The following is a 24,369-nucleotide window of genomic DNA, read 5'->3' as shown; positions in this document are numbered from 1 at the left end:
ATGAATGGCCTTTTAATGAATTATCAGTGATGGCCACTTTGATGAACTGAACTGAATTAAACTGCAGCCTGGTAGCTATGGTTGGATGTCTAATTCCAGGCAACTCACTTGCTAGCTATTTAGACTAATATCTTGATTTTGCGTGCTTGTGTTGGGGCACTGAGGATCTTCAAAAAGTATGAAGGGAAATATGGAGGCCTGGACAATGTTCTGAGCACTTCAATTCCTTATCTAATGCCCCAGCTTGTTTGGTGTCAAAACATCTGCAAAAATTTTAATAAATTTTCTAGTCACAGTTGAAAAGAGTTAGGATGCAAAGTATCTCAGAAAGACATTAATGAGGAAAATTAAAATGTGCTACATTATTTTTGTATGCTTTAATAATATTTATATGATTAGGAATAATAAATCTTTCAACATGGAATTTAGAAGCCAGGCTATGAGGAACAAATTCTGTCCTCCTGGCCACACTGCTGAAACCTGTCAGCTTTAATTTAAAACTAGTCTGCTGCATATAATCATTGGTTCATATGTATTATTGTACTGAATGCTTTTTACATCAGTAATTGTTATACTTGTGAAGTCACTTCGATATAGCTATTCTAGTGCAAAATTCTAGTGCAGGCTTACTGTATCATTGTCAAGTCAATTCACCATCAGCCTGCAAATGACTGTAGAAGTATCAACACTGGTGTAGATACACGGTGAAAATTCCTTGCATATACAAGTCTGATCATTCTGCCTGTTGTATGAGCACCCTGGAGGGGCCACTGGTATTTATACAGCACTATGCATGTGGAGTACTTTGAAGTATATGAGGCTGGATTAAATTGTCTTTGTTCTCACTGAAGGAGGCTATGTGATATTCTTTTTTCACCAGAAAAGTAAGTTGATAGCAGGGATAACACTCAGCAGCTCTCCTGAGCTACTCATCAATTTCTTATGTCCCTGCCAGATTCCCACAGGAGAGACACTGGAGCAGTTTGTGTGCTCTGCTCTGTCCAGTGTGCCAGAAGATGAAGCAAACAAAGAGAATAATGAAGAGGCCTGTATTTCTGCACGGCATGAGGCCAAACTGTATCTTGTTCATGCTGTCAGCAAGCTCAGACTCTATGCACAGGTACACTTTAATAAGTTAATAGATTAAATTCCTAATTTTTGCATGTAGGCTGTCAGCAGTAACTCAGTTAAAAGATCTGAGTTATCTATTAAATGTTATTGTCATTAAGTTTTTTCATCTTGTGAATAAGACAATGCAATAAAGAACTGTTACAGTGGAAGTATAATCTATTACTGTGTATTCAATTAATCAGATTTTCTTATTAACTCAAAACCAGATTTGAAATCTATTAAGGAATATAGTTAAATATACTGCACTGCAAAGGCTTGACAGAAGGAAAACCCATTTACTTTCCCAACTGAGCCTGAATTTTGGGTAAAACTGAAAGTAGACTACAGGCCTCCACTGATACAGTATGTAATTAATTTAATTTTAATTCCCTTCCACTATCTCTGGCAATAGCCGCTGAAGCATGTTAAAGGGAATGAGAGTAAATCCCCAGTATAGTGTCTTAAAATTCTGCTCTGGCAGAACAGCTTGGCATGCAGTCTCTATTATAACATGTGTAGTTACATGGAAAAAAGGATAAATCATTGAGTTATTTCCTAAGGAAAACACTTCCCTAGCTGCCTTACTGCTGGTGTTTGTTTTTCCCATGAAGCATGGGGTTTTTCCATTAAAAAAAAATAAGCTATGTATCAAGCTGCTCTGGAGATGCTTGCAATATCATCTAAAGAAAACATGTAGAATTTACTGTGTATTTCCTCAAAAATGTAGCCTTTGATTTCTCTCTTGATAAAGTTTTTACTGATGTATGATGACTTGAAGTAAGAATTTAATGTGATTATCAAAACTAAAGCACTAATTCCTATTGTAGCTGTAGGAAAATCCAGTAATAATTTCAGCTTTGGTTTTGAAGCTTTTCAGAAGAGCTGACATCCTTATTATGATGGCATCTTGAAGTACTGTAAGCTGCTGGCCACTGGAAATTCCCTTGGTGAATGGGACATCTCTTATAGTAAAATCAGTTATAACAACTTGGCATTAAAAAAACTTAATGGTGGAGGAAAGTAGACAGGCAAGTAGGTTTGGCCAGGCCTTGTATGGCTTATTCTGGGCTACGTTATGGGAGCATGAAGGCAAATTCTCCACCTCTTTCTGTAATGGGACTCCAAAAATGTTGAGTCTGCTGCCTTCCATTGTGTTGGTAGTGTAGGGAGAAGTCCTGTAAGGGTTAGCAAGCCTGAGTAATTGATTTTGGAGGTTTGCTTATGATTGGTTTCAGTCTCAGGCCATCTTTTTTACTATTCCTCTGTCTTTGGACAAGGACAGCAAAACACAGAAAGCTAGTACTCTGTAGCACGTTATATTGCCAGCTTGCATGACAGTCCAAACTGTATTGAAAATCAGCTGTTGTGAGGCCAGTCATTTCAGAGTCTAGATACATTTTTAGAGAGAAATTTTACTATCATTGTTAATTGTGTTTGCTTGAAGACATGTATAATCTGAGTATTGTCTAAATAAGAGAGCTTTCATTCTCTAACAAGATATGTTCTGTTTTGCATTCAATCTGCTAGGTATTTGAGCAGTGGTTCAGCAGCAACGGACTCTCTCAGAAACTCCTTTTGAAACTTGAAAGAAACATAGCTGATTTAATGTCTCAGTTTCTAGATGACAGGGAAGCCAAGAAACTTTTTTCAGAGGTAAATACCCTGATCCAGCAGTGGAATGAGAAATCAGATGCCTACTTTTCAGAAGGACACACTGCATCTCATGATCTGTGAGTTATACTTACCTTTCTGCAACTTGTTTTATAAAGTTCAGATCACCTTGTATATTTATTTTCACATTACATTTTGTTGATTTCTGATTTTTGTCTATTTTATGTTTTTACTTTTTATTCTGCAATTCAAAACCTCGTATACAGTCAAATAATTGTGCTGATGCATGCACATTCTGAGAAAGAAATTAAATCTGTGATTGAGAGTATAGCTACTTACAGGTTCAGTAGAGGACCCGAGTGCATGATCAAGACTCATAGAAATCAGCAACTGTGTATAATTATTTGAACTAGGACCTAAATTCTTTATCTTGTTCTGCAAACACAGGCTAATTCCCACTAATAATTGCTGTGACTCAGTAATGCTTCTCATGCATGCATGCTATGGCATCAATCCACTCATGTACAGGAAGTCCAATGCGCGTGAAATATTTTGGATTTTTGTTGTAGGAGTCGTACTCATGTTAGTCTGTGCAGGAGATGTTGGAACAGAAGCCTGCTATGGAGAACAGAATCACAATGTAATTCTATGTGTTTATATATGTAGTTTCCAATGTTATCTAGGCACTCTGAGACTACAATTTCCCATAATGCTTTTGAACTTTTCTTAGAGCTTCAAGTTCCCTGTCTGGTTTATCACTTAATGCAAATGTAAGTGGTGTATATGAAAATATGGCTATAGGTTCTGTACTTCTTCAGAATTAGTTGACTTGGTTTTGTTGAAGCAGTCCAACTATTCCTGTACAGTAGAGCTATTTTAGCCGTTGGTCACTAATCTAGTAGAAAACTGTTTTGTTGCAACTTTGGAAATACCTTCAATTCCCATTTCAGTATAAGTGCAACTATAAGCTTGTAAAGACTGTGCTTTAATTTCAGGTATTCTTATCATAGCATACATTTTAAAACAAAATCAAGACAATTGTTCTGGTTGATTTATACAAAATAAAGTGGTCTGTTTCCCTATCTATTTAAAAAACAAAAAAATAAAGAATGACTTGTTATAAATGATCTGTGAGGTTCTACACAGGACTTAAAAGTTGTAGATATAGGGAGTTAATGTTTGTCAAGTTAGCAGAGCCTCATGAAAAGTGTATGGCAGAGCACAGGAACTGATACTTCTTTCTTTCTAACTGTACACTGTATGACTTGCATCACTTCTGAGAGTTATAATGTTGGCCTCAATTTGGAATTGATTCTAGATCTACTTGTTCATATCAAAAACTGTCCTTCGTTTGAGGAGATATGATCCATGCCATACAAATCAACATCTGAGGATAAATCTGAAAGATACAATCCATTACTTACTGTTAAGGGAGACTGCTGTCAAATTGTTCAATAATTTAGTAGTACATTTTGAAATTTGGTTCTTTTCTTTGTTAAAGGTAACTACTATACTGCTATTGTCGTAAGAAACTACAAAGTAGATGATATAGTGACTGTACAACAAAAAATCCTATAGTTTTTCAGCAATGTTACCTTTTTGTTTGTAGTACACAATGTTTCTCTGCTCTGCCTCTTTTCACTGCAGAATCCTGCATCTGGAGAAATTGCAGTCTGTATTTCAGGATGTACCTCAGTGGCCTGTTACGAAGAGATTGCTTCTGGTAGATGGAGCTATAAGGAACATAATAACACAGTATTTATACTTCACTGAAGGTAAAGCTGCATAGTGGTTACTTGTTACTAGTACTCAAATGACTGCCACAGAACAACAAGGGAAATGGATAACATTCTACCTCTATGAAGGCATTTGGGCTCTGTAATATGTGTGTTATTTAGATTTTTACGGCAGATTTTGAATTCCTAAAATTTTGTTTCCCTTAGTCATGACAGAACACAACATAATATGTGTTTTAATTTCTCATATCAGGAATAAACAATTTCCTTAGGCGTCCTATATGTTGTATGTTGCTGTGGCTGTTTAAAGATCTAACTTAAGAAAAAGAGCCTGCTTAATAAAAATCAAAATTATCAGTGCCTGAGAAGTTTCTGACACCATCAGTCATGTATGTGTGAACAAGAAGTCTTGGTTTTAAATTAAGGTGCAGTTTGACTTTTCTGGCTGGTCATTGCAAGTGACGTAAAATACTGAGCAGTACATATGGATTTTCTGATTTCTTTAAGTTAAGATTTGATTGAGGCCTGTTAAGCATGGAGGCAGAATGCTTCTTTCTCTGGGGGCTATACTTCTGAACACGAAGCTAGGCTGATGGTCAAGGAAGTGGAAGATGCCATTCCCAGAAGAGAGGGGACAGTATTGAAGAACTTGGGGCAAGTGGAGGTATATTTTACAAGAAGTTGGGGAACTGGATCAGTTTTCAGCACTTTGACTGAATAAGGTGAACTAGCTCCCATGAAGTTCTTGTATATATGTCTGTTCAGGAATTGTGACTTTCAGATTTGGAATATATTTATTATATACATTATCATATGGTGTGCTAAGACTCCGACTGTGTGATGCTCAGCATCATGATACCCAGGAGTTAGTCAGCAGTATAATCATGTTATAAGGTCCACACAGATCTGGATTTAAAAAAGAAAAAAAAAAAAAAAAAAAAAAAAAAGGGACAAGATATCTTTCTGTGAAACCTTTTAGTGGAGACATGCAATACTATAAACTGAGCGTATATAGGAAGAGCACTTGTATTACTCAATTGTAATTAGGTATATCAAAACCACTTTGGTCCTTTTGGGAACATTAATAGCCTTAAATTACTTGATATTTGCATATGACTTTACAGTAATAAACAATATATTAATAGTACAAATTTTGTCCAAGATGCCACTGAAATTGTGCAATTTTGTCTTTGATTTTTAACTCAGATGTCTTCAGATTACAAATAAAAACCTCTTGTTTGAAGATCATTGGAAATTAATATAGACTGTGACACAAATTTTGTGTATGTTAGTTCTGTGCATCATTACTAGGAGTAAAGGTCACATTACATCATCAGTGATAACAGTGAAGCCCACTTTCTTTGGGTTATGTGGTATGACACAAGTATGCTTCTTGGCTTTAATGGCTTTATAGTTAAATATTCTGGGAATTAAGTCAGCAGTTCTCTTGTTGATATACAAAAAAATTATATAGTCCAACAGCTTTATAAGCTAACTAAACTAAACTGTAAAATCTGGTTTAGCCTCTAAAAATGAACAAGGACTGAGTGTATAGCAGGAAGCAGTTCTCATGAGAAAACAAATACTCTTTCAACATAATTTTCCAAAGATGCACTTTTAGGACATATAATATTAAGTTTACTGATTGTTTATCTTCTGGGTTGATAAGATTATTGGACCAAAAGTTGTGATTTTTTTCTTGTGGGTTTTACTTTATAGTACATGGTCACATGGAATCAGTACTGCCAGTTGAATTATCAAATCCTGATTTACTTGTGCATCCAACCTGCAAGACATCTCTGAAACTTCAGGATTGTTTCTGTAGTCTCCTTTTTAGTATACGCTGATTTGAAGCATGATACGCAATTTTGCCTGTATACTGTATATCGGTATACTTTCCTTCATGAAAGGTGGAGTTATATTGATTTTCTACAGCTGGGCATCTGCCCTCTCAGCTTAGGTGGTAAAATGCTCATCTCTGTCCCGAAAAAGGAGTATGGAGCAGCAGTCGTAAGTGGGAGAATCCAAATGGTACCCTGTTCTGGATCATTAAAGGCTGGGTTATTTTACGAACTGAGGGAATTACTGGGAGGGTATGGGACTCATAATGGGAAGCAAGGAAAGACCATTTTGGGATTGCACAAGACTTAGTATGGGAGGTTTGGAAGAGGAACCAAAGGCAGGGAGAAGAAGTGATCTAGGTAGTTTGGGGAGGAACAAATACAGAAGATAGAAATAAGGTGATGAAGAGACTGTTTGCATATAAACGGGCTGCTTGGTCAATATGTTTGCCCGGCCATGCTCTGCACCTGACCATTGCAGTCTGTCCTGCCTTCTCTCTAAACTCCATTTCAAACTCTTCTCCTGGATGAGGACTCTATTCTGTGTGCAAGTGTGTGTATGGGGGTCTGCATGCAGAAACTGAGGTCAGACCACAGGGCATGCAGGGGCCCATAGCAACAACTGGAAGGACCAGAGTGAGTGAAATCAAGCACAAGCATATGGGGTGGGACCTGTGTGTCCATCGTGCCAGAAACCTGAGTGGGTGAGGATGGGCATATCAGTGTGTGATGGGTAGTGAATATTGGGCTGGGATAGCTGAAGGATGGGTGAGGTGGCTTGAGAACTGAGCAGGCATGCACTTCTCTGACAGAGGATTCAGCTATTGGAGGAAACAGGAGGTCCAGGCCAACACCAGAGAGACCATAGGGTCGGAGGGGTTAACTGAGAGACCTGTGTACCTCCTATGTGTGAGGCAGCTGGGGAGAGCTGAGGGACCAGGACCAGCTGCTAGATGGACTGAGTGTCCAAGAGGAGTTGTTTCAGGTATCCACTCCGTGTGTGAGCAAGCACATATGTACCAGAAGCTGGAGCAGGGATGAAGCCCCAAGGTGCCAACAACTGGGGAAGGAGACTGGGATTCTGGGGCAGCTGCTGGGCAGACTGTGTGTCTGAGCTCAGCTGCTAAGGAGGGAACCACACTGTGTGTGTGTGTGTGTGTGTATGTATGTATTCCCTCCAACAGGCCTTCATCCTGACAAACCAGGGAGGTGAACAGGATGAGGCCTTTGGTGGTGTTTGTGAGTGCTGTGTGTGCACCTCTGTGTTGATCTGTGTGGCCATTCATGTGCATTTACTGTGTACATGGCTTGTGTGCCTACCTGCCCAGCCTTGCTGCTGGTTGGCCCTGAGGTCATGGAGCTATGGCAACCTCACCTCTGTAGGGCTACTGGATTTGACAACTGCCTAATATGACCAGGTAACATTTCTGTGGGTGTCTTTTATTTGAGAAGGACAAGATTAATTTTGCTTGGGAGCTTAAGGAATTAGGCCACCTTTCCATATTTCAGAAGAATTTGTGGGCTATATCAACAGTTACATACTGAAAGAGTCCAAGTTTATTTACAGCATTCATAGATAGAAGCCCACACGGGACTGCATTTTCCTTTCCTGAAAATCAGGAAAGCTCACTAAAGTCATGGGATCTACTCTGATATAAACTGTGAAAGGGGATAGGGTCATGCTTTTGCTGCTGTAAGAAGACTGGTCTCTTCTTTCTGACTTGTCTTGATGAGACTTTTTCAGTGGCAGTGCAGAAGGGGACCAGTCTTTGCTCCTCAGAAGTGCAGTATGCAACTCTATGTATCTTGTGCAAAATGACAGAGAGCTTTGGACAGGGATGTCATCTAAACCCAAGTGGAACCTTTATGCCTCTGTAACTATTTTATTCTTAAACCATATCATGCACCGTTTTCTTTCCCAGAAGAATGCTTCCTACTGTACTGTCCCTTAATTACTCTAAGTTAAATATTTTCTTTATGGGATGTGTGTGGGAAATGTCTTACAGAAGCCTTACATAGCCTGGAAAAACTGATTCCCTTTGCCCAGAGAGATGGCTTCATTCATCTAGACATCAGAAAGCTATTTGTGGAGCTAAAACAGGTTTGTTGTTTTTCAATATTTCTATATTGATTTGCATAAAGCTGCAGAGGCTTATTTAGGGAGATAAAAAGTACTTGCTAAGTAGAGTATTTCACTTTTTATTCAGCAGAATTTTGGTCCAACTTTATTTTGTACTTTTTGTATTTTGACATTTCATTGTGTGAATTAAATCTGTTCCTTCACCCTGAGTTCATTATTAAAGTGACAGTATATTCATTAAACTTTAGATTTTGATGAGCAATGCTTCCTATATATGCAACGATGTGCTTACAGTGTTTGAGGAGACTCTGAGACTTCCACAGGACTCAGATGATATTGACATTTCAGCAATATACATGTGCCCTGGCAATAGCTCAGAGGTGACCTTCAAGCTAAGTAACCAGGTCCAGTCACTAAAGGAATCTGTAAGTATTTCTGAAGTTTTTTCATGTTTAAGGCTTGAAGTGCCTTACTTATGTTACTGTTACAAAATGAAATTAATTAGCAGGGGTTGTAGCTTCCTACTTAGTGTTTGCTATTAATAAGTGGATGGTTAACTATTTAAACTGTTTAAAATGCGCTTGGGGGCAAGGCACAAGTGGTCCTGTGGAGTTTATTGAGTGGATGTGACATTTTAGACATGCTAAGTAGCTGTGGCTTCCAGAAAACATTGCGAATGTTTGAAAGACTGATCATTTAATCCATTTTATGTTGAATTTCAATATTACAAAACTAGGAAGCAGGTCTAAAGTTTCAGGTGAGTTTCCTTTTTACCGCTTTCAAATATTTCTCTCTTTACTGTGAAAGGTCCTGCTTCTGCAGAAAGTAACTCAGGGACAACAGAGCCTGTCAGAGCCAGTAATGGATGATTTTTTGGGATGGCAAGAAATAGAAGAGCAGCTAACCAAAAATTATGCTTATTACTGTGAAATTAATCAATTTCTGAGCACAGAGGCACCATCTGAGGAGGATGTCCATTTCAGCTCTTGTCAGGAACAGCTGCTCTTCTCACTGTATGTATCTCGTATACCTTTTAATGCATAAAGATCCTGACTGCTATCAGCCTGGAGTAAGGTATTATAACCAGTAACTGAATAGATGATAGGTTAAAGCTTTTTACTTTGGATTGTCACCCAGTGTTAACAATTTTATATAAGCACAAACAAGAAGGTAGAGGATGGGGTTTTTTTATTAGTAGTAGTATTTGGGGATGGGGTGTAGAGGTGGAAATAAACTGAGGATAGGCAGGTATCTAGGATTCTAAAAGCCTGTTCTTTTTCATCTTCTCACATCCAAGAATTTTTTGCTACTTCTCAGCCTTCTTCCTCGTACATACCTCTCTGGTGCTGTGCTGCTCAGGATGCTTGGAATCTTGGGTCTGAAAGACTCCTGGGAGATGCAGGAAAACATTAAATTAGAGGGTGCACTAGGAAGTGCACTAGGAGGGGTACTGTGGCCTCATGTTGTTTTCAGAACACTTCAAGCACTCATTGTTCCTCTATTTTGGCAGAGAATCCTTTCTCCTATTAAGTTGATTGTCATTTGAAATGACTCAGTAACGCTACTGATTTCAAGCCTTAATGTTGTTAAATAAGAGTATATTAGAGACAAATCCCTATGTCAATAAAGTACTTTAAAATACAATAGGATTTTATTATTCTTGCTTGACAATGTAAAGAATGAGCATAATTAATTTACTATGAAGTTGCATTTGTACTGGACAGATGTCCTGGGTCACAAACTTAAACATGTGTAGAAGACAACTGTCTACATTAGTTATGTGTGTGAGAAACTTGACAGAAGAGTTGGCTGTTAAAGCAGTAAAACTATTAGCTCTAAACATTCAGGAATCTATCAGAAATTCCACAAACTGCATTGGCAGCAGGGATTAAATCCGCAGATATTAGTAACATCTTAGATGTTAGAAAATTTATGTCATTTTTCCTGTCCCTCTTCCTGCTGGTCGATGGTTGATTGCCTTTCCTCCCTCCATGTTTCCAAATGACTATGAAATCACCAGGAGGACTAGTTTTACATTTCCTGTTTTGTGTATCAAAAACACCGATAGAGCCAAGAGGCCCCTGGGAAGAGAGGCTTGTGTTTAAGTAGCATTGAAGAGCAAGAAAAGTTCAGTTTTACAAGAACAAAGCAATAACTTTTTTAATGCAAAGGTGATTTCAGGACATGAGGAAACATTTCTTGATAACAGTTTTCAATTTCAAAATGCTACTTTTTTTTTGAACCAGAGCATTTTGTTGTGGGTTGCTTAAAAGGCTTTTTAATTTTTTTTTTTATTCTGCTCACAAACGTGTGTAGTAAAGTCTAGTTGTACTTAGAGTGATGTAATAGCTATGCTGCTGATTTCTTTGACAAAGGACTCTGCTATTAGCCTGTCTGCTTACCTCAGTTCTTTCCTAAGTCAATAGGACTGTCAATATGCATGAAGTAGAACAGAATTTAGCTATAGATTTACAGGGAAATGGCATATGTTCACAAGGTAATTTGACTTTGAAAGAAATTACTGGTTTAATCATGGTTTTCTGTGTCATTTCAGAATTAATAATACACTTGAAGAAATTTTGTTTCCTTTTGAGGGAAACCCATACTGGAGGGATTTAACAACTTTTGTCAGTTGGATGTGCAAGGTAGCTCAATACATGAATGAGGAAGCAGGCTCCACAGGAGGTCAGTCAGGTGAGGAAAGAGCTACTACGCAGCACAGGTTTTATTCTGGTGGTTCTTTGTCTTAGAATATGGTATTCCTCAGAAAGAGAAAACGTGATGATTTCTACATTTGTGAGCCTGTTTCTCTTTGTGTTTCCATCAACCTTAGGATTCACTAACTGACTGAACCATTAGCAAGGAAAACTTCCAAATATATGGACCCTGACTCTGGTAAATAGGTGTGATTTTAGTGCCAGCTGGACAATTTTTGAATCATCCATTTCTATTTGGAAAATTCCAACTGGTTTAACCTGATTGGTTCAACCTGATTCTCTACTTTTGTATCAGTATTCTGTCAGGAAGGCTTCTTAATTCCAGCATATAAACGGGAGACCAGACTAGCTGGTCACCCAATAGAGGTATTTCTAGGTTTGTTTCAGATTAGGCAAGGACTTCATCCCAGTAGTCCTGTGATATTCCAGATGTCCTGACCCATCTGCTGTTAACTTTCTTGGAATGCACTGATTTTTCATTATTTGGTGAAAACTGAAATATCTGTGATTTATGCTGAAGAATGGGAGATCTTCCGTTTCAAAATTCTTATGCGTTAAATATTTGTGTTATTCATCTTAATGTTTTGGTGGAGCTATGAAGCAGGGCACAATGTGGCTGATCCAAACAACTCTAAAAAGTGACGTCACCCAATATCACCTTTTTGTTTCCTTTAGTTATTCTCACCATGCTCCCAATTCTTCCAATTTTTGACCACTTGTATTTCCAACTTCTGAAAGGCTTAAATTGCTGATGGATTTTTTCAAGCTAGATCTTGGGATTTGTGAAAGATCTTGTTCTTGCTAAAGATCTGTTTTTCTGAATAAACTTTTATTTTTTTCCTCTGCTTTTTTTCTCTGTAGAGCTAATCAGAAATGTGCTAAGTACCTTAGTAAGAGGGCAGCCATAGAATGTATGCAAAAATAAGCAGTATTTTTTAATTGAAGAACTATGTTAGTGAAGTGAACTTTAAAAATGTGAATTGATTGTACAGGTTTTGTAATCTATTGGAGTTCCAGATATTTCAATTATATGGACAGTAATAGTGAATTTCACAGAACTGCTTTCTCGATACTGAAATTTAAAGGAAAAAGAAATATTGAAGTTCATTTCAGTGCTGAGTACCGCACTAAGTGCACGCTGGTATAATAAAACTAATCTTACCTGAACTAGTTTTGCAGTTCATGTATAATTCAAAATATATCTTATATTTTTCCTGTTTTTAAGGAATTATGTAAGAAAAATACAGATGTGCCTTATGTAGAGCTGGTGTTTATTGATTCTGCATTTTATTCCATTAAATCATTCAGTAGAACTAACTTCAAACACTTTAATAAAAGTTGCATATTTACTTCATTTGAAATGTGCGTAATGTATTTATCTTTCTGCACACATCCAAATGATACTAAATTTGGTAGGGCTTATTCAGGTTGCTTAAGTGGGAGTTGATCAAGTTATTCATAGATGTGTTCATAAAAACTTTTTTTGATCTGTCTCTTGATGTTGAAATTTTTATTTTCTCTGCAGATGGACTAGAAGCATCTCTATGTGCTAGACAAAAGCTCAGTTTGGAGACCATCTTAGATCATTATTTAGCATTTCTGCAAGACTTACCAGATTATTCCTCATTTATTTCCTGGGCACGGTAAGGTTGAATTGGTCAATGTAATTTCTTTGTTTAATTGTTTTCCAGAAATCCTTTATCCCACCTCTACTTTGGACTTTTGTAATTCTTAAATATAATTACTCTGCCTCTTTTCACCAAATGACTGGTGTTTTTCAGTATTACTGGGAAGAAATAGAATCCTGCAGAGAAAGTTACATCTTTGTTGCTGTCATTCAAAAGCATTAAAAAAAGACATCTCCATCTCTGGTGTGTTATCAGTAGTAACCAAGGTGGTTGATTCATGACACTTCCAATGTATTTTTACAAGAGCTTCTTGTCACTAAGTTACTTATGTTATAGTCTAGACAAACAGATGAACAGAAGCCATTTAATCATCATTCTGTTTAAAAGCAGAAAAAAATATTCCTCATGGAACAACTTTGGCCTAACTGTTGAGTGCTGCCTCTACTATTAAGTGCTACTAACTATTTACCATGCTATACTGGCAATCATAACTGTTAATAATAAGAATAATTTCTAAATTACATTTCTGGACTTCGAACTTAAATTTAAACTTAAATTTAAACTTAAATTTGAACTTAATTTTTAGTTATGCACACTTTAGCTGTTTGCTGAATCAATCATTTGTTTAAACTATCAAATGGAAGTAACCACTGTCAGTGCAGTGAAAGATGAAGAATAAAAAGTTTATAAATGTCATAATTTGAATATTTCCTCTGCTGTTAGACAAGTCATGTCATGCTTTCCATTCAAGCACTGATTAACAGGGACTGTAACAGGTTGATTAAAATGGGATCTAGAAACAATGAACTCCTGGTTTGCGTTTTCAAAATCTTAGATATTTTTGATATCTACAGTAAAAACAAAATGGAAGCTAAGGAGTGGAATGCAAATTGGTATCTTGAATGTTCAATCACATTTCTTTTGTGCTCTTTCCAACTTCGTTATAAAGATCAATGCATACACATTTGATAGGGAAAGGATTTGGATTTGATTGTTAAATACTGTTTCTAGACTATGCACTATTTTCTCTGCAGAGTAGTACTAACAAAATTGCCTGACTTGTTTCAGTTTTCTTTGCTATACATGCAGAGGTATTTCTTTAACTTGAATAGGTCTAGGAAAGAGATTCTACATGGGGAATGCTTTTTTGTTTTTTTCAATATTTGGCATCTTGGTTTCTCTCCTGTAGAAGCCATGCCAGTAGTTGACACAGAAATCCCCTCACAAAGCTTTTTAATGGTGTGTGGTTTTCTGATTTTTAACTATTAAAAGAAAACATATTTAAGAAGATATTTTCAACTTGGAGACCTTTACATTGTAATGTTTCTTTTTCCATGCACCCCAGTCTTGATCAGTTTTACAGAGCTAGTAAACATTTTTTCTTTTGGTAAATATTATTGACACATGGAAACATCAGTTAGAGCATTTCAATTTTCACTGTGATTTCACGTTTTAGGTTTTTTCCTAGATATTAAAATAACAGTGTTCAGCTATCAGCTGGTCAACTGGAATGTTATCCTTTCAGTAATTATGATAAAAGATAAAAAAATCTTCAGAATTCATGGAAAAATATAGGTTTTGATTGATTTTTATTGAGAAGTTCCTTTCTATAAAATAATTAGCCTGTGGAACATAAAAGCTTTGCTCTTTTCAGTAGCTGAAAATGTGATGTACATTAAATTATATTAAAGGTGTTTGACTCTTTGTGGCTGACATGCCTGATTATAATTACCAATACATTCACTCTTCTTTAACCTAGCTGCCTACATTCAGGTTTTCGTTTGAGTATGTCTGTGACTTTTCAGTGAGTTTTGTCACATTTTTAAAACCAAAATGATTATCATTTATGCTACTTCAGGTTTTGTGGTGATTTATTTTGACTGCTATTTAAATGATATTTGAACTTTCTTTGAGTTAAGTAAATGAAACTATATTCTACAATCATAAAATATATATTTAACCATTTCCTGTCTGCCTGCTAGGTAACAAGAAAAAACTCATGCTTAATTTTTCAGGATTTTGACATCTTTCAAAGAGCTTTTGAAAGGCGAATACTTAAGAATTTCTGGTGAAAAGGAAATGGATCATCTTTTTTATCTTGTAGAAGCCATAGAAGAAATTACATTGTTTGATTTTTCAGCTTCTTCAAATCAGTCTCTAACTGAAAATGTCTTGAATAATACAATTATATGGATGAAAAATTTTGCTGAGGGGAAGGAATCTGCCACCAATTTGTCACTTGCAGTTTCTGAACTCCATAATGAGCTACAAAAAAATTTACAGCCTCCTCAGAAGTACTGGACAAAAGAGAAGACAGACATTTTCTGGCATATAGTAAAAATTATATTCTATGAACTTGATTCTAGACTCTCTCATTTGAGTCAAGTGGAAGAGGAGGAGGTATTGGAGACCTTATCTACAATTATATTGCACATTACAGAAAATAAAATCCTTAATAGAAGTATGCTATTGCTCCAAAATATCCAGACTGATTGGCCAGAGTTAAATATTACTGCTTTAAACCATCTAAAACATTTAAGTGAAAACTTCCTAAGGAATCTCTATGAGGTTGGATCATTGACTGATGATCATGTCAATGTGTCTTTCAGCACAATTCATGGAGTGAGTAGTGCCTCCTCTTTATTACTCTCAAATGCAACCTTTATATATAAAGTACAAGAATTAGGAGAAATTTTGCATGATTTCTTCAAAAACATCCAAAAATTAAACAATACTGATGTGGCCTCACTTGTTGAAATACTCTTCTCTCTGTACCAGAATGATGATCTGGTCTTAAATATTGAGAGCAATAGCACTCTGTTAACATTTCTTTACGAGATTTCGAAAGATTTTTTATCTTTTCAAGTATGGCATGATTTCCAAGATAGGGATCAAGTTTTTGATTTTCTTTCTGAAACTTTTGATCTTCTCTGGAACTTTACCAGCAAGTCTCTCTGTGAAAAGTTACTAATCATTTACAACTACACAGAGTTTCAGGCTCAGTCTCTTGCACAGGATGGAAAAAAAGAGATGCAAATTGTCTATAGCACTCTGAGCAACCTTAAAACTTTGTTTATAGATGAAGAGATCCAAACAGCTGCCTCTTGTTATTTGGAACAGTTTCTTGTTATCTCCCCAGAATGTCTGGTAAATAATGGGTGCATTGATTTTTATCTATCAAACATTACTTCTGTAGATCATTCAGCAGAGATTTATGACTTACTTCTGCTTCCATTGGACATTGTTCTGTCTAATATAACAAACTTGGGAGATAAGGTAAGTATACCTTCTGCTTTGCACTGTACTTTTACCTGGTTTCAAGCCTGGACAGATATTTTTGAAGAAGCATCCAAAATCTTAAATTTGAATTCAACCTTTTTTGTCTATTTAAGAAATGATTTGGCAAATCTCTCTGAAAGTCTTTTAAATGCAACTCACGATGAACTGTGCAATAATACAGCTACAGATATTGTTGAAGCTACAACAGCAGCAATGAATCTATTAAAAATCATAGTTGAAGGAGGTGGTGATTTAAATGACTGGAAAGATTTTGAAGGTTTTCTTTATAATCTTCAAAGTGTATTTGACAATGATGTTGATGTCACAAACTTGCTTAAAAGTAACAGTTTAGAAAGTTTTTTAGAAATAGTGGGAGTCATAACCGAATTGCAGAAATCTATACTGAAGGTTGTTAATGGAGAGTTTTTGAGTTCTTGGCTTGATACTTTCATCTCAGGAGAATCTGAGGGAGAAGATAGGGGTGCTGGTGTATTTTCCATTGGAAATTCCCTTTCTAATATTCTCAAGCTTTCCCAAAAGGAACTTGGCATTATTCTCATGGATATAAAAGACACAACTGCTTTGTTTAAAAGTGTACCCCAAGGCAAGTATATGGCTTGTATCAGCATTTTCCAGAATATTACCAAACTAATTTTGGACAATACTCTGAAAGACATAAGCCATCTGCAAACAAGTTTTTCATCTGATCTTAATTCCTTTCTAAACTTTTATAGTACAGTGGATGAAGCAGAAGATTGTAACAGATGGATACAGGGATTAAGTAATCTCAGTGAAAAATACAAGTCACCTTCCCACCTTGAAAGTGCAAAACATATTTTATTTCTATTGAAATCTCTGGGAAACATTGAGACAGATGTTAAGCTAATGAATGTGATGGACTTTGTTAATTTGATTTTTAATTTGACACTCCCTGAATGTTCCCTAACTAGTTCTGATGTGATTTGTGTAAATGTTTATTTCAATATTATAGCAAAAACTTTAAAATTTGTTCTCCCCAAATTTTATGTAGAAGATGATATTAGTGTGCTTGAATTTATTTTTACACTTTTAAATAACTCTGGAGGGCAAATGCAAATGGTCGTCAGTGATTTAGTGGGGCAGTCATGGTATACATCCAATAAGACCCATTTTAGTCAGTTAATCCATGGATTTAACAGGACTCTGAGGATGGTCCTTAATTCTTTTCACCATGTTCCCCTTTCATCAACAGAACTTTTGACAGAAATTCAAACTCTTCTGAAAAATAAAACTTCTAAAATCCAAGAAAACAGTTCCTCCCAGTTAGATATTGAGATTGAACCTTTCTTTCATGAGAAAAATATCAGTTTGTTGATGGAATTCTTTCAATATGTGATTACTAAACTTGACTCAGACTTGCAGGGTGAACACAAAACAATTCTCCAGAAACTGATAGAAACAGCAGCTCTGAATATTGAACTAGTAAGGAAGACATTTCAAAATTTTAAGTCTTCTAGTTTTACTGGCTTTCCATTAAGAGATGATAAAGAGTTTCTAAAGCATATGGTAGCCTTGATGCAAAATACAAGGAACATGGATGTTGAGTTCTTGATAAGTCAATTCAAACAAATCCAGAGGAGCCTAGATAATTTCTTTAAAAATATCAAACCTTTGTATATTGACCACTCTGAGTTAGGAATGTTAACAGACTGGTGGGATGCATTTGAGAACAATTCATGTAATTGGAACCTGACTGGTTTATGGCAAATAACACAACTCTTTGAAGAAGATGAACTCTACAATGTAGAAGAGATGTTCTATCTCCTCCTTGATGTCATCAACCTTACAGAAAGGTTAGCTCATGGAAACATCACGGAAGCACTAACTGAAGTATATGCTTTCATATTGACTCAGGAAGCAAAAATGCCAATGTTTACTGAAGAGGAGTTCTCTAATCAGGTAGAAAGTCTTCTGATTTTACTGGAGACACTGACAGATATGTCCGATGAACCTGCAGAGGCCTCAATTTGCTTTTTTGCAGCATTCTGCTGGACTCTCACAACAACAACACCTCAGAGTGATCCCTCTTTTGAACCTTGTTATTTTGTCCATAGCAATTCTACTCTTAGTTACAGTGCAGTTATTGAAGTCATTAAGGAGCTGAAACTCATCACTCTGGTGGACAGTTCCTCATGCACTATGGAAGACTTTCAGACAGATATCGCTCGCAATATGACCTGCTTTTTTCATCAGTTCAAAGAATGGAGCTCTATTCTTTTAAAGTTTTCTGAGCTCCATCATGTAAATGGCTCAGTTTTCAAAGAGCTGCTAGATTTTTGGAATGAGCTATCCCTCTATGCTGTGTCTCTGCAGTTGAATAACACATACCCAATCAATTGTTCCTCCACACCTAAGAGAGAAGTGGCTTTACAAATTGTAGAAACATTGGGCAGTATGCCAGAAGCAGAAATGGAGATGGCCAAAGGAGTTCTTGAACAACTGTATGATCTTTATGGTGGTCTAAGTTGGAATAGACATTCAAGAACATCACTTATAAAGACTGTTCTTACTAACGTTAAGAATATGACCAGTGAAATTTCTGGACTCCTGGATACAGAAGCTGTCCTTTCTTTTCTCTCTGTAATTCAGCCTTTAATGATGTTGTCTTCCGTTGGAAACCAGACATACTCAATGCTTATGATATTATCAGCTTTAAATGGAAACAGTAATATATCTGATAACTTTGAGAACTTCTGGTTTCCTATAGTTACAAGCATAGAAGATTTATTGATGAATTTTAATGTTAAACACTTACTTGCAGTGATAGACCAAGAGTTTCAGTTACTAAGGCTAGCCACTGGACAGTCTTCTTCAATGACTCCTGATGTTTTAATACAGCAGTTTAACACATCATCTGTAGATGCTATGTTAAGAAATTTTGAAGACATACAAGAGATTGCGAACAGCTTTCTGTGCGAGTGTAGCAATAAAAATGATTCTAAAATAATGCATGCTCTAATTCTCCTTATGGCTAATGAAAATTCATCAAATGACCTACTGATGGTTGTTGAAGACATTATTGACTTTCTGGAACTACTCCAAAATAAGTCTAAGGAAGATTACACTGGTTTGTTGTTTGTTGATGATCGTCTTAACAGAGAAAAATTGAATAATATTCATACTGCTAATTCAGTTTTGCAAAACAGCCTCCTTCATATAATTGCTGATCCTACTGTTATAGAAGAAGCTCTGTATGCAAACAATACTGAACTTCAGATAGCTGACTTAATTGATTCACTTTTTGATAATGCACAATATAGAGAAATTTCTACTCAACCCCAAAAGAGAACTCTGGAGATCATACAAGAGATCTTGCAAATGATATTTCAGTCTACCACAGAACATGACAGGAACAAAATAACTTTCTTACTAAAGGATTTGCATGAGGATATAATGGCAGAAATGAGGTGAGTGTTTTCTATGTACTCATTTTGACAGTGTGCTCAGAATGACAGAAGGGCTTTCTGTTAACAGCCTAATCAAAACTTTTATTAAATTACTGTTTCATTTCATGTTTGTGCCTTTGACAACACAATATTTTGTATTATGTTGTTCAGACTAGCCATATTTAGTATCACATTATATTGTGTACTCAAATCAAATGTAATCCATGAACAGAGGAAAATCTGCTTCAGGAAAGTGTTTACTGACAACTTGTTTAGTACTGCTAGACTGGAGTTGCTGCATTTAAGTAATATTCACTGAATTAGTCCCACAAGATGGTTTCTCTAAACAATTCTGGGGTATCTTACTGGTGGAGCTACTGATCCTACTGACATAGACCAGCTGAGAAATGGCATACTGAAATTTATGTATGAGTCTGATGTGGTATTTAGACCTTTATGATTAACTTTATGCAAATATGTGACACCAGTGGTCAGCAGGCCCAGATATTAGCCAAATCTGTTGAAAAACCAAAGCAAATACTAGAAAAGTGGTTTATTTTTCCCCAAATCCTAATTATCAGAGATTTTGAATACTCTGCTCTTTTCCATCAAGTCACTATATGCTGTGGACTCCCAGTGTTTCTGAAGCCATTATGATTTTGCTTATTTTGCTAAGGTACTTTCTAGCACTCCAAAGGTCTTAAGAAAGCTGATGATTTGCTATCTTGATGAAAATGTGTTTGGTGTATTTTTTTTTTTTTTTTTAAAAAAACCCATGGAATTATTATGTTTTGATTTTAAAATAGTTCAGACAAATGTAATAACTGTTAATACTGAAATCCTTATATAGTCCACTGAAGATTGCAACCGTACATAGTCACTTGTTGAAAATTTTCTGTGGTACCTTTGTTATGAAAATAATACTTTCTTATTAATCTTTCTACAGAGCATCTAAAACCTGCAAGATTCTTCAGAAACATTTATACCCTGCTAGTGTCCTACTATTGCAGAAGTTGCAGTTTACCATTTTGAATGTTCTTAAAATCTTTTCAGGTTGGTTACCACAGTAGTGACTGTATGGGTCACCATATGTGTTAGTATTATAATGTTAAGTCTCTAAGCAAAGTTTTGTAAAAATAAGTTAATTTGGGAGATTTCAAGCAAGGCAATCATACTGATGCCTGGAAATTAAACCAACAGAGGCACGGGAAAAATGTTGATGCAGAACATACAAAGGGATGATTTCTTTCTGGAGTGGTTATGTAGATTCAGACTCTCAGTGGAAGCAGGAGGTCTTGCAGCTCCTTTTCTCTCATTTTTAGCTGTCTGTTCTTTTCCTTCCTCCTGGGTTTACTGACATACCAAGACCTCTTCTTTTTTTGATTTGACTCACAGACCCAGCTGAAAACTCTGTATACATTTGGGGCTCATCTTACCTTTCTTACTGAATATTATTCTGCCAGGCTAGTGAACTGAGTCAAGTCACAGAGGTTTTTTTTCAATTAACCAGATTTGCCACAAGACAGCATATAGCTAACAGAAATTAAAAAATGGGGCAAGTATAAAAAGGAAGTGGCACCTCCCACTCTGGCTGTGTTGAGCCAGTGGATTGGTTAACTGTAGCTGAATAAGTTAATCTTCAACAATTTTTTCACATTTTCATGTATTAGGCTACTTTTATTCCTTGCATATAATCCCCCAAGATGAACACTTTATAATATGAATAAGTGATACTGAAAATGTGTGCCAGGCACTTGGGATCTCTCTTTGACCTCTGAAGAAGTCCATTTCTTGTGAGAACTGAGGTTAAGGAACTAAATTTTTGTCATTCTTCTTCCAATACTCTGGTCATAGGGATGTTTCTTTTGATACAGAAAACATTACAAAACCTAATGAGAAAAGATGGAAGCTGCCTGTCTTGGTTTGCATTACTGAGTTATATTGTATTCTGTGAGCAAGATCAAAGTTTGCTTGTTTTAGAAGCAGTGGTGAATGTTTATTATTCTTCCTTCTTGACCTATTCACCAAACATGGGGAAAACCCAAACTTGATCCTTCCATAAACCAGAATTCAACTGTCAAGCCAAGATTCTTCCTTGCTATCCAATGTACAAATCCACTCCATGCAGGGGAATGGAGCTTTTTTCCAGGAACACAAGGACTGCAAGCTTGGGTAGGAACTTCCTCCATGGATGATCAGGTGATAAATATCCCCTATATGGATTCTTTATCCCTAGATATGCAAAATATCTACATAATGCTTTTTCCCTCCTCTTTCAACTAGGGTTTGAAAGTTACTACTCATTGAAGGGTTAGTAACACCCAGATGTCTCCACAGGGAAGCTGGATCAGGGCAGCCTGCCCAAGCAGGTGGTAGATGTGGTTCATATACACAGCTTCTCAGAGTTGTGCTTATTGCTCACAAAGAGCAAAAATGAAGTTTTCTTCTCTGGTTCTGTAGCAGGTATTTCTGTTCCTATTATTGATCAGGAAAGTGTTATGGAGAAGAGTAATGGAAATTGAATCAAACTAGCCCTTCCTGACCTCTACAATAAATAAATGTAGCCAGAAATATTGCTCAGTGCCTTAATATATTGGACTTTCTTTGCTTTTAAAAACTTTTATGTCCCATATTATTTGGTTAACTTTCCATCTGATTACACTATTTATTTATGTATTTATTTATTTATTTATTTATTTATTTATTTATTTAACTAATTGAGCCTGGATATTTTCTTTTGCAGAAGAACCAGTTGTCACTAGCAACCTTTTCTGTGTTGTTACAAAGTGTAAAGATGGATTAATGAGTCAGTCACTCCTCTCTGTCCTTGAAGTCATCACTCTGGTTCAAGATCATTATCAGGTTTGATTGGTTTCCACACCTACTTGTGTTATTTTCAACATGTATTAAATTTTGGAAACTAATGGAAATTTCTTCTTTTTTTTTCCAACTGTCTGAATGATGAGTCTCCACAGTAGCTATACAAAGTTGAGGTTTGTATGGGTATAGTTCTGATGCTTTTGTTAGTGATACCCGGAAGGAATTCCTTAAGTAAACACTGATGAGCTTTGAAAGCTGTAAATATGTCTAGAATTAATAGAATTCATATAACTAGAATATCTAGATTGCCATTCATTACCAAACAGCAGCCCATTTTTAATTACATTAAATTTTGTGATACTGCTAATTTAATGAATCAGAGTACATTTATACTTTAAAATCTTCAAAAATCAAGCTAGATAGAAATAAATTTATTGGTTGGAGTAATTCAAGCTAAAATGGCAGTTGTGTTTACCAGTTGGGGTTGGTCTGTTTTTCTTTAACAGTGCATGAAATTACCAGCAGGAGAGAGTAACATTTGGAATTTAGAGACTCATCCAGAATTGGAGGCAGGCCTTTGGATAGTGTACAACTGTGCACACACAGCCAAAATACTGAAGTAATGCTTTTAGTATAGAGTTTGCCTTCTGTTTATGAAATAGCTCTGCTAGTTTGTCTACCTGGACATTTTGCTGATATGAATATCGACGTTTTAAGGTAAACAGACATCAGAGGCATTACTCATATCTCAAAGTAGATTTTTATGGAACAAATGCATTTCTGTAGTCAATGTCATTCTATGACCTACTTCTGAAAATATTTTTAAAAAGTTACAAAATCAGAACTGTGAATATTCAGGAGAAAAGATAAAAGTGAATACTACACAAAGCATAATGCAAGAAAAATGTCCATATGGACATACAGGTGTTTTGGTTTGCTGAATGGAAACTGATATTTTTTAGAACAATTTTTTGGGGAAAATATAAAAATGGTCAGCCTAAAATAATAAAAAGGAAAGATTATTTAATTTTGAAATTAAATTTCAAACAGAAATATTGGCATTTCTGTTAATGGATGAACCTCACAAATTTTTTTCGTTGTTTCCAAAACTCATATCTTTGAAAGTTCCTTGATTCTTGAAAACCTCTCTCCCAGTTTCAATTACAGGTACAATGAGTAAAAGAGTATTACTTTACCCATAATCTCATTTGAAAATGTTCATCATCTAGTTGCCAGGACCTGCTACTTCAAGCAATATCATAATCTCAACAGTTTGCTAACCATATGATCACTGTGTTTTGCAGGATATTGAAAGAATGTGGCTCACTTTCAACAAGGGGGATTGTGAGAGCATGGCATATATAAACCAAAAACTTTCCAATATTTTGGGGAGCTTCCTGAGATCCTTGCAGAAGACCAGCAATGACAACTGTGAATGTCAACTAATGTTGGGGAACATACAGAGACGACTGCAAATGTAAAGCCTTTTACATTTTGGTACCCCAATTGGTTCTTGTTAGAGGTGTTATTTTGTGCATATGTCTGTGTTCTAAATTATGTAATTGCAGGAGAAATACCATTTATCAAAGTCTCTTTAAGCTTTGTTCATTTAACTGAAAATTGAGTGGGTACAGTTCACAAATTATTTAAGTAATTTAGCAAAATTCTGGATATTTTTGAAAGCCTTTACACTTTTGCTGAACATTTGCAACAGGTCTTGCTGCTCCACAAGGAGAAGGCTTTGAATTGCAACTAAGAAGATTTTCAATTTTCCATGACCTCATCTAGGCCAAATTTTTTTATATCTTAGTTTTTTTATTTAAAGCTGTTTTGCTATAGCCTTGTCCTCTCAGCAGCTGGTTATCTTTTGCAAAACATTAAACATTCAGATCAGTTCAGCAGTTCAAACAGCCAGAAACACAGGATGATGTTTATAAACTGACAGGCTTGAACTCTGAATAATTTCAGATATTTGCTGTTCCCTTGAGGAAAAATACTAGATTTTAAGTGAATGAATAAAACTGCTACTACAGAGTATTTCAAACTTCAAGTCAGTTAGAAGTGGTCTTTGTTATAATTGTTACTATACTGATTTGACTGTTGGATTGTTTTCATAATGGGC

General features: G+C 35.9%; 1 protein-coding gene across 1 annotated transcript in view; it reads left to right on the top strand.

Moving 5' to 3' along the window:
* The window catches only part of ABCA13 (ATP binding cassette subfamily A member 13), a 198,826-nt gene that overhangs the window by 24,199 nt on the left and 150,258 nt on the right, over nucleotides 1-24,369 (top strand). The window contains exons 9-20 of the mRNA XM_042797875.1: nucleotides 956-1,120; nucleotides 2,638-2,840; nucleotides 4,369-4,496; nucleotides 8,305-8,399; nucleotides 8,627-8,803; nucleotides 9,186-9,391; nucleotides 10,933-11,072; nucleotides 12,621-12,738; nucleotides 14,739-19,448; nucleotides 20,374-20,480; nucleotides 22,171-22,289; nucleotides 23,552-23,724. Coding sequence (XP_042653809.1) covers nucleotides 956-1,120; nucleotides 2,638-2,840; nucleotides 4,369-4,496; nucleotides 8,305-8,399; nucleotides 8,627-8,803; nucleotides 9,186-9,391; nucleotides 10,933-11,072; nucleotides 12,621-12,738; nucleotides 14,739-19,448; nucleotides 20,374-20,480; nucleotides 22,171-22,289; nucleotides 23,552-23,724 — 6,341 coding nt within the window. The remainder of the gene's footprint in view (nucleotides 1-955; nucleotides 1,121-2,637; nucleotides 2,841-4,368; nucleotides 4,497-8,304; nucleotides 8,400-8,626; nucleotides 8,804-9,185; nucleotides 9,392-10,932; nucleotides 11,073-12,620; nucleotides 12,739-14,738; nucleotides 19,449-20,373; nucleotides 20,481-22,170; nucleotides 22,290-23,551; nucleotides 23,725-24,369) is intronic.

The sequence above is a fragment of the Tyto alba genome, unplaced genomic scaffold, assembly GCF_018691265.1.
Source record: "Tyto alba isolate M040663 unplaced genomic scaffold, T.alba_DEE_v4.0 Super-Scaffold_27, whole genome shotgun sequence".
NCBI classification, from domain to species: domain Eukaryota; kingdom Metazoa; phylum Chordata; class Aves; order Strigiformes; family Tytonidae; genus Tyto; species Tyto alba.
The sequence above is the reverse complement of the archived record's forward strand: the minus strand, read 5'-3'. Positions and strand labels throughout refer to the sequence as shown.